We start from the raw sequence: 11,250 nt of genomic DNA on the forward strand, positions 1-11,250 counted from the left end.
CAAAGTAGGCCAATAAAAACGAAATCTTATTCGGGCATCGGTATTATCCCGTCCCCGATGACCAGCAGTTAAATGGGTGTGGTATAGATGTAAGGCTTGGGGTCGTAAGCTACTAGGTAGATAGATCTTTCGAGGTTGTGTGCCATACCGCTTGCGATACACAATACCATCCAGAATCTCAAAGAGAGGGTGATGGTCGCGGTCTTCTCCCAATTGCGTTCTTAGCGCACCAATTGTTGGATCTTGAATTTGTTCCCGACGTACGTCGTCCAAAGTAAAAGCGGCCAGTACGGGAGGTATTGGAGGCGGCAGGACGTGAACAGGCGGGGGTCTTTGTCGCAGAACAGCCCCTAGGGTGTACCCGGAAGCTGGAATATCCCTAGATAGAGCGTCCGCAACGACATTCTCGACGCCCTTTCTGTACTCGATTTTAAACTTATATGATTGTAAATACATTATCCAACGCAATACTCTAGCTGAGGGTTCTTTACGAGTGTAGAGCCACTGTAATGCCTTATGATCGGTGATCACAGTAAATTCCTTACCATCAAGGAAATGGCGAAATCGATTAATGGCCCAATATATGCCTAAACATTCTTGCTCGTAGGTTGAATAATTTTTCTCAGCAGCGTTTAACAAGGTGGATGCGTAAACAATCGGATACTCCAGTTTTCCTTCCTTTTGACTAATCATAGCGCCTAATCCTATTTTACTGGCATCCGTCGTTAGAAATATAGGCTTATCAGGGTCGAAGTGGTAAACAGGGTTTTCATTAGCTAATATTATGGCCTGTTTGAGCTTAACATAGGCATCCTCACATTCTCCCGACCAGTACCATTCTACATTTTTACGTTTAAGCCTATATAAAGGGGCGGCTAGTTCTGCATACCTGGCTATAAAGCGGCTATGCCAGCCAGTGAAGCCTAAAAACCTAGATAAGGATTTGACATCCGTTGGTCGAGGAAAGTGTTTAATTACCAGCGTTTTATCAGGGTCAATGTGTATTCCCCTGCTATCAACTATATGACCCAAGATACGAGTAGACGGTTTTGCAAAATGACATTTAGTTAGATTTAAGGTTAGTCCCGCCTGTTTTAGTTTCCGGAAAACATACTCTAAGGCCCTCGCATGTTCCTTCCATGTACGCGAGGCAACTATCAGGTCATCTAAGTACACAAATAAGGTAAAGTGATTCCGTTCCCTAAATAGTTCGTCCATGAGCTTCTGGAATGTCGTGGGCGCATTACATAATCCGAAAGGCATCACGAGAAATTCAAATTTACCAAACGGAGAGGAGAAAGCAGTTTTAGGGATACTGTCTGTCGCCATTGGGACCTGAAAATACCCACTTTTTAGATCTAGCGTAGTTATAAATTTCGGTTTATTTAACCCTAATAGTATTTCTTCTATCTGAGGTAAAGGATAGGGGTCCGGTTTGGTGACCTTATTAAGGGGTCGGTAGTCCACACAAAACCTCCATCCTCCTTCCCGTTTCGTAACCAAACAAATTCCAGAAGACCAGGGACTTCGTGACGGGCGAACTATTCCTGCTTGTAGCATCTTATCAATATGCTCCTTAATGATAGCACGCTTAGAATCCGAGCAACGATAGGCGAACGTTCGAATAGGTTTCGCATCTCCCGTATCTATTAAGTGTTCTGTGATGTAAGTACGTCCCACGGTGGTAGAGGTAATGGAAGGAAATTTAGCTAATAATTGGCTTAACTCTTGGAATTGACAAGGGGTCATAGTGCTTCCCTCTACAGATTGACTTAATTCTTGCTGTGACCCTTCCAAATCGGTGGTACCAATAACGATCGGAGGGGCAGGTAATAACGTGTAAGGGGCGTTATTTAAGGTAATAACCAGGGTTGGGAAGTCTATGTTAGCCTTATTCACTAGCAAAAAGTCAGCTCCTAGAATTATATCACAAAATAGATCCGGGACAATGTGAAATTCATGTTTAAATGTAGTCCCACAAATGGTAAACGCAAAATCTATCGTACCCTTAGTGAAAAAATAATGTCCATTAGGCATGAAAATACACTCCTCTGTATGCCGAGTAAAAGTATCAGGATCCTGCTCTAATGTATCGGATACTATTTCTAAATACGTTCTGGTAGATATAACGCTAATTTCAGCTCCCTGATCAACTCGTGCGAATTTCAAAATATGGTTATCGGGAGTAGGAATTCGAAGGGGTAAAGCGAAAGATAAACTATTAATATTAGATTGACTAGAGGAAGCGGAGGCTAAAATATGGGCGGCTGGAGGGAATATAAATTTGCAAGAAGGGCGCCCTCGTCGTTCCTTCCTGCTTATTGGTTTCCCGATTTCTTAAACCGTTTGCTTTGTGTAGGGCCACGTCCCTCAGACCTACTAGGCCCAAACTTTCTATCGGGACAATTAGGTCGTATATGTCCAGGTTGGTTACACTCTCGACAAATTAACTTGGGAGAGTTGACCTTGGGCTCAGGACAAGGGGAAAGGGGTTTATCAAGAATGGGATTATCTCTCGATTGGGAAGAGCGACTACTTGAAACGGAACTACTGCCTCCTTTCCCGCTTTTCATGACTCTACGTTCTACTTTCTGCGCATATAACAATAATTCTGACAAAGAAGTAAACCTTTGACATAAGTATACGCTAAGACTAGGATGGATATTTTCCTCTAAAATTGGCAGTAATTCTGCTTGCGGAAGGGGTTCGCGCAAGGAGAAATTCATATTTTGAATTCTCTCAAAATAAGCTACCACAGTTTCGTTAGCTCTTTGCTTGGCTAAATTTATTTCCATGCGGAGATCCCTCTCCTTCAGTAGGGGCATAAAATAATTCCTAAATTGAGTCTTAAATCGATCTAAACTAGTCTCTAGGTCCATTCGTTCCTGCCGATACCACACTCTAGCTCCCTCGATTAACATAGTTGGCATTAACCGCAATATGTCGGCATCGCGTAACGAATATAACCGTTGAAAGCCTTCCAACTGAAACAAAAAATCCGCAGCTTCCGCCCGTTCACCGTTAAACTTAAATTCGGGGGTTGGAAGACGCGTATTGAAAGGTGTAGGAACCGGAAGTGGATTAGGGTTCACAGTGCCGGGGTTGTTAGAAAGGTTTAGAGTGCTAAAATAACTGCTCATTAAGTCCGTTAAATGACTAATTTTATCATCTAGACTTGGTTGTGGGGGTGCAGAAGGTGTGGAACCCGCGGGAAATGAAACTGAGCCGGCCGAAGCCTGTGATAAAGAACAACTAGTACCAAATCCTCCAAACCGTGGAAAAGATATAGGCCTACCACTGGCTTGATTAGTGCCGGGACCAAACAAGGAGGTTGAAGTTTGAAAAAGCGGAGGCGCGGTTGGCAAACCCTGTGTACTACTCCCAGTTGGGTTATGCGAAGCTCGGTTAACGCCGGGACCAAACATAGGTGTTGAAGTTTGGAAAAGGGAAGGTGCGGTTGGTAAAACCTGTACACCACTGCTAGTCGGGTTACTTAAAGTCATAGGCCTACTTCCAGCACAAGACAAGAGGGGGTTTACTGTACTAGCAGGGACATGTATACCAGTAGTAGTAGATGGTAAAGAACTTGGAACCACTGTCTTAGGTATTGTGCTCGAAGAAGCCGAGAACATAGCTGAAGTACCGGGTGTTAAACTAGAACTAGAAGGAACTGAGCTTTGCGCTCTTCGCGCTAACTGAGAGGAAATACGTTGAGCGTTGCGTCGCGCGTAAGCCTCAATGCGCCTAAGATGGATTGACTTCGGTTTATTACGAGACTGAGGAACATTAAAAGGATTAGGGAAACCCCCTACATCCGAATCCGATGAACTAGATTCATTCGCTCGCCGCATGACTCACGAGGAACGGGAAAGATAAAATTTGGTCTACAATAGGCCTAAACGTGTCTAGAAGGTACACGTATCAATGGGGGCTCAAGAAACGTATCCTGGCAAGCTCGCCAATTATTTTTACCTTGTAACCGATTACCCCAAAAAGTAGGTAATCGATAGGCAAAAATAATAAGAATCGTATAGATTGCTTAAATTAATTGTTTATTATGTCAAGTTAATTGAAATTAAATAGAAATTAAATACACTTAAAAGGTTAGGGAGTTAGGGGTTTTAGTCAATGAAAATAATATTTACATATCAATAGTGATCATTCTTAACAAAGAGGGGAGTCCCGATTCTTGAATATAAGGGAAGCAAGGGTGCCAACTCACCAGGGTGTGAAGAGCCATTCAGTGTCTTAGCCGAGGCCCACAAACGAAGCGCGTACTGAGGAACGAACGCGCGGACGTAATACTTATAACAGTAATTCGTAAAGTAAAAGGAAGGTCTTTACTTTAACCCGCAACTTAAGAAGTTCTAAGCTTAAGTGGAGCGCGACATTAACAGTACATAGATGGTCTACTGTCTATACTTCCAATCAGGTCTTAACGTTACTCCTACACTAACTAACTGACGTGATGACTGTCAAGGGGTTTTTATACGCCCGCGCCCAAACCTCCTTCCTACTAGGGCAAAGTACTAAGCGCCCCCTAGGCGCTAAAAATATAAGAGTAGGCCTACAGCAAGGTCTACATTAAGCCTACAGCTAGGCCTATAACCTAGCAGAGTAAATGACTGACTGAGTTGGCGTTCCGGTGCAATGGGCGCCCTCTTTCGGATGATTCACGAACTTAAAACGGTAACGATACGGTTTCGCAAGGCTAAGTGGACTACTTGCTAAAATATATATGAATATCGTACATGGATAAAAATACTTGTAAATTACCTGGGTAAATTAACGCCACATTTTTCAAAAATTTTGAAATACTGATAAAACTAAAGTCAAATTGTCAACGACACTGACAATAAATTTGACATCAAATTTGGGAATGTGGAGCCCCAAAATTCAAATTTGACTTTTTTGGCCATAGGGAGCTAACAGTTCTGACCCTGAAACGTCACACCCTTCTATCTCTTACTGGAAACTAAAGTCAAATTGTCAATGACACTGACAATAAATTTGACATCAAATGTGTGAATGTGGAGCCTCAAAATTCAAATTTGACTTTTTGGCCATAGGGAGCTAACAGTTTTGACCCTGAAACGTCACACCTTTCTATCTCTTACTGGAGTTTCATCACCCCTAACGGTTGGAAACAGTATTCTACGCGCAAAAATGCCAACCAGAGAGGGGCTGCGTGACGTCAGACTATCTCTTCCCCCGTAGCCAGTTGTTAGCTCCCTATTGGACAGTAATTTACCAAGGCAATTTACAACCATAAAAAACGGTATTTGAAAAGGAGAAAATCCGTAGTTTACCGCATTGTTTGGTAACATACAGACTCACATCTCCATCTACAAATAAATGGACTAAAAATTTATACCCCTTTGTGTAGCATCCTCATCAACAGGTGCTTTAGCTTTGGGTGCAAAAGAATAAGCTTTATTCTTAGCAAACTGATTACGTCCAAAACGTGATGACTTTGATACTGCTCCATTCACCATTTCCATATTTTTATTATCTTGGCTGTAATCGATCAATTTAGACCTATCATCCACTTTGTCATGATGATGTTTACGCCGACTATGAAATGAAGCTGGTTCTCCTCCATCTTGCATTCCTTGCGCGTGGAAATTTCGATTTTGTTGGTGTCTACCATGACGAGTTCGTTCCGGATTGTAACTCTCAAACGCTTCCTGACCCTTTTCTAACCTAGGTTTGAAAGCACCCCTATGATGGTGACGATCCCTTCTGTGTTCATTCTGACCATTTGAACCGCCGTCATCTTCAAGAGGGGATTTATGGCGATAAGTACCGTGTTTGAATTTATGTCCGTGTTTCTTGGAATACGCATTGTCGCTTCCATCTTGACAATTATCATTATCTTCTAGTTTACGTAACTTTTCATCAAGATGATTGTCAGTATTATTGGAAGCTCCTTTACAGTTAGTCGCTGCGGCTTCATCAAAGCTCGGCTTCTCGGGTTCGTTTTTTTTCAATAAATCTTCAATACCATCAAGAAGCGATAACTTCTGCTGTTGTTTTTCCTTTTCAATTAGATCTTCTTTGTTATCATCTTGGTGGTGATTGTGATGGGCTCTGTGATGTCTTCTACCACCACCATGTGTGGAATCCCCATCATTTAACGAGTAATATCCTCGTCGTTGTTCTCTATTCTGTCTCTCTCTACATCTATCTTCCACCGGGACCGATTCCTGTTGAATTTCTTGGGAAATTTCATCGGGGTTCCGGAATCTAAAGGTTCCTCTAACTTCTGTGGGTTGATTTCTGTGGCTTCGTCCGCCGTATAAGCTGTTAGAGGCAGAGTTGTTATAGTAACTATTTCTATTATGTCGTCCACCACGACTTCGAGATTGAGATGAAGAAGTTCTGGACTCGTTATCGAAATTATTATCGTTGTCCATAGCTTGCTAACGAGAACTTCGTTTAAAAATAAAGCAGGCCTACAAAAATTTATGGAATGGATTAATAGACTAATGGCACCCCATGTTATTTCCCCATAGAGCTTAATACAGTCGAAGGCAGAGGACTGCCATTACTCTATGGCTTCATTTGAAAAATAAAATAGGTTAATTGGAAAGGCTTAACCAACCACAATATCTTCACTACTGTCTACTAGGCAGTATAAGTTTGCCTTCTATCTTTCCCAGTCTCCTCTCAGGCTCTCAGTAAACTACAGTAAACGTTATTCCTTCGTCTAGATTCTTAACTTTAACGATATATAACACGAAAAACAATAACTTATCTAGTACTAAATTCTCAATACGCTGACAGGCTGAGTTCTGACAGACAAGACATTAACCGTAATCCACTTTAACACTGTTTAATTTCATTGAAACTAGGGCACCTTTCATACTACTCCATTAACCAGTTTGCTAGCAGCCAATAGAAAACGGCATGACTCATATTCCAGTCCAGCCTTACATTACGTCATAGAACGCCACCAAGCACCAAGCTCACCAACACCATAGCCCACGCGATCACGCGCATCACGACGCAAGCAAAGAGAGGATATACTCTCTTTGACGCAAGCTGCTCGCGCTATAGAAGCCCGATCATAGCGAGCAGCGCAGCGTCCGGGAGCGCGGATCGAGTGGGCTATGCCAACATCAAGATCAAGGCATCAGGCTCAGAAACAAGGATTGTTTTCAAATTGGCCAAATGGCTAGAAGAGCCAAAGCACTTTTAATTAAAAAACTGGACATTGACCACCTAAAATGGTTTATGTTTTTAATTAATTAAGTGCCAATAAGCATTTAACTTTTAAACTGGCCCAGCTAATTTTTAAATTGGACATTTGTCCAGTCCAGGGCCTTATTTTTGTTGGCCTCATAGAGATAGGAACATATATATATATATGTTCCTATCTCTATGGTTGGCCTGTCCAATGTCCAAGATAGATGCTTACATAGCCCATTCGATCATGCGCTTGAAGTTGTAAACAGTGCTCGTGCCACGCCAGAAATTGATTATTGCTGCTGAGTGACAACTGAGTCAAATTTTTCAATAATGTCAACTTCTCTCGGAAAACTAGGCCAAGTGCAGGTGGCCGTCAATCAAAAAAATTACGTTTACCGGATCATTCAAAGTTTCTAGAAGAGTGTGGTAGGGAGTATGTTGGTGGTAATGCGCGTGATCGAATGGGCTATGGGAGTGACAAGTGCTGTCATATAGCTAAATATTTGGCCAAAGTTTTCCCATTCACTTGTGCGAAAAATAGCTTCTTTATTTTTAGAATACAGGAACTATACTGGATGGTCGAACGATACTGCTATTTTATTCTTTAGGAACATTAGACGATACGACCCTTTCAGCGATCGAGTGGACTATGCCCTCCCGAAAATCCGAGTTTGCTAACTTTGCTGGTACTTCGGTTGAGAGCAGACGACTCTATCAGAATTTTCCCTATACGGGACTTACGAGGTTACCGCCCCCTTTTCGGAGAGTTGTTCAGCCAAGGCTACAGAGCGCGTTCGACGACAGGCAATGTCAGCCACTAACTAAAGGCCGCGGCGGCCGCCGACAGGTTATGGCAGCGCCCACAGAAATACCTCTCGTAAATCCCGTATACAGTAGAGAATAGAGACTCTAGCGCAGTCTGGGACAGGGTGGGAAATAAGGATTTTTTTTAAACTGGACATTGGGCCAGCGACCCCTCTGGCCTGGAATAAATAAACTGGTCCATGACCACTGACCAGGGCGCATCGTCTGCCAGGCTGGGAAATAAGGATATTTTTTAAACTAGTCCTTTGGACCAGTGACCCCCTAGTGTCTGAAATAATTTACTGGTCTCCGGACTGGTCCCAGCCTTTGCTCTCCAATAGATTTGCAATTAATAAACTGGTCCCGAAGACCAGTAACCCCCACTTCTTGAATTAAAAAACTAGTCCAAGCAATTAATAAACTGGTTTTGGACCAGAGGAAGTGTGCTATTTCCCAGCCTGTCGTCTGCTAAATTGAAGAAGTGGATAATTACAATATATTAGCTAATGTTTGGACTCTGGAAACCCTTGAATTTTCTTAGTGGTCCTGTGGACCACTGATCCCCCTCCGATTTAATTTTTAAACAGATTCAGGCAATTTTTAAACTGGTCATTTGCCCTGTGCCACCGCCTTATTTCCCACGCTGGTCTGTTAAATAGCACACTTCCTCTGGTCCAAAAGCAGTTTATTAATTGCCTGGACTAATATTTTAATTCAAGAAGTGGGGGTTACCGGTCCTCAGGACCAGCTTATTAATTGAACATCTATAGGAGAAGGAGAACAAGGGCTAGGACCACTCCGGAGCAGGGCCGGAAATAAGTACAGGACACTGGACACTGTCCAATAAAATTTTAAAATGTCCCATAATTTTTCTAAAAACTAAGAGGGTCACTGGACATTTTGACCAATAAATTTTCCGAAGTTTTGATAGTTTGACTATGAAGATGCGACACTATTTTTGCACACTCCAGTGGACAATGTCCTATAATTTTTCCAGTCAAAGGGGGCGTCACTGGACACTTGTCCTATAAGAAATTTCCCTTATTTCCGGCCCTGCTCCGGAGACTTCTTTATTATTTCGGACACTAGGGGTCACTGGTCCCAAGGACTAGTTTAAAAAATATCCTTATTTCCCAGACTGCAGTCTAGCGGCGGCATATGCAATGAGATAGATAGAGTTACAATTCAAATCGTCTTAGCGCGAAACACAGTGTTTTTATCAAGCACGTTTATCAAAACATGACAGCGCCACCTGGGAGCCTCTAGCGGAACTAATTACAACTTTTACTTGCTTATTTGCAATCAGAAACATCGTTATGATTTTTATTTCATCTATTTATTAGATTAAAAAGGACTAGAGTTTTTATTATTTAAGTCGCGTATTTTATCTAACACATTTTAACTATCTTGACAGCTTGTGACACAGATTATAGCAGCAGACGGTAATAAAAAAGTTCTTCAAGTGATTAATAGGTGGCGCCACCCATATTTGATAAAAAGATTCATGCTCGACAAAAGGTGTATTGCGTAACGTCGATCTCGAGATCTCACGTTGTGTTCTATCTCATTCGGCATATGACGACGGCCAATGCCAATATCTGAAAAAAACAAGTTGGGAAAACCAAAATATTACCTCTCCGAGTCAAGAGGTCTACTAGTACAAAGTTATTTACCTAGATATGGAATTATTTCTCTTTTTTGAAGTAAAAATTTACGATATTGAAGCAGTATTCCAAGCATAGCGAATATATTATTATATTAATATATATTATAATATATATTATTATTATTATTATTATTATTATTATCAAAACCCACAGTTTACTTCACCTCAGGCCTCAATTATTTACTCTTTATTTCACTAAGCCCATTGCGGGTAATACTAGATATACCCGCCGGAGTCTAGATCTTAGCTTTCTTCATGAAATCACTAATCCAAGGATTATTCTATATACAGATGTAGTATAGCTTAAGTAATATATAAACAGCCATTTCAAATAAAGATATTAAAATAAATCTTTGGATTATCAAAATGAAACAGAGCTTTAAAGCTACAAAAGTACTAAATGCATCATAATTAAAAAAATATTTCCACATATTCACTTTATATTATGGATAAAGGGAATATTATGATTCTGTAGGATTTCTTTACACATCAAAACAACGCGAATGTGCCCAAAACAGGGAAACACAACCTATCACACTTACGATAGTTTCGCACTTACCAACCGTTACCTCTCTAACTGAGACAATGACACAACAAACTGAATTTGTTATTTATCCTAATTCAACTCCTCTACTCAGTCTCTATTAACATCAATGCTCGACCTATTTTAACTTTCTAGAGTTTCCATGATTAGTAATACAGTGGGCTAAATGCTTAAATACTCGCTCTATATTAACTATGAAATGTGTACAGTGTACCGACTTTATACGCAATCTTCATTACTCGTCCTATATAAACTTTGACTATATGGTTTTAGTTAGCACAGATTTTTCTTAAATAATTTAATAAATATAATTAATGTTAAACATTTTCTTCGTTAGTTGTTCGCCTTATTGATCTTTACATCGTGTTAATAAAGAACAATTAAACATTCTTGAGAGACTTGACTAATATTGGCGTTTGAAATGAAGCATACGCCGGTTGCTTCGCCTCACTCAAATAGGTAGTATATAAAGGTGTCGAACTACAGCTAAAAGCAAGAACAACCGCAATTGCGAAAACCTTTGGTGGTGATCCCACCTTAGGGAGGCTAGACGTTTCTCGTAACCCTAGCTGATCGCCGCGGAAGTCTTAAACCCAACGATGACGATGGAGTAGAAGCCAGGTGTGCAGACTGGTGTCCATGTGGGATGGACAAAAACAAAGACCAGAAGATGGTGGTGTTAGAAGCCAGGTGTACAGACTGGTGTCCATGTGGGATGGACAAAAACAAAGACCAGAAGATGGTGGTGTTAGAAGCCAGGTGTACAGACTGGTGTCAATGTGGGATGGACGAAAAAAGAGACCAGAAGATGGTGGTGTTAGAAGCCAGGTGTACAGACTGGTGTCCATGTGGGATGGACAAAAACAGAGACCAGAAGATGGTGGTGTTAGAAGCCAGTAAGTACAGACTGGTGTCTATGTGGGATAGACAAAAACAACGCCCAAAAGATGGTGGTGTTAGAAGCCAATGAATACAGATTGGTGTTCATGTGGAATGGACAATTGACTAGTCAGATGAAGTAATAGTGGTCAGTTGAATTGTGGAT

General features: G+C 41.3%; 1 protein-coding gene across 1 annotated transcript in view; it reads right to left on the reverse strand.

Moving 5' to 3' along the window:
• The window catches only part of LOC149712131 (protein shuttle craft-like), a 27,769-nt gene extending 20,809 nt beyond the window's left edge, over nucleotides 1-6,960 (reverse strand). The window contains exons 1-2 of the mRNA XM_089860713.1: nucleotides 6,605-6,960; nucleotides 5,375-6,455 (exon numbers count right to left, since the gene is read on the reverse strand). Of these exons, the coding sequence (XP_089716839.1) occupies nucleotides 5,375-6,416 (1,042 nt within the window). The 5' untranslated portion in view covers nucleotides 6,417-6,455; nucleotides 6,605-6,960. The remainder of the gene's footprint in view (nucleotides 1-5,374; nucleotides 6,456-6,604) is intronic.
• Between the last annotated feature and the right edge of the window lie 4,290 nt (nucleotides 6,961-11,250).

This window comes from Phalangium opilio, unplaced genomic scaffold, assembly GCF_054372755.1.
Source record: "Phalangium opilio isolate 3A_F unplaced genomic scaffold, DU_Popi_V2 ptg000011l_1, whole genome shotgun sequence".
NCBI classification, from domain to species: Eukaryota; Metazoa; Arthropoda; class Arachnida; order Opiliones; family Phalangiidae; genus Phalangium; species Phalangium opilio.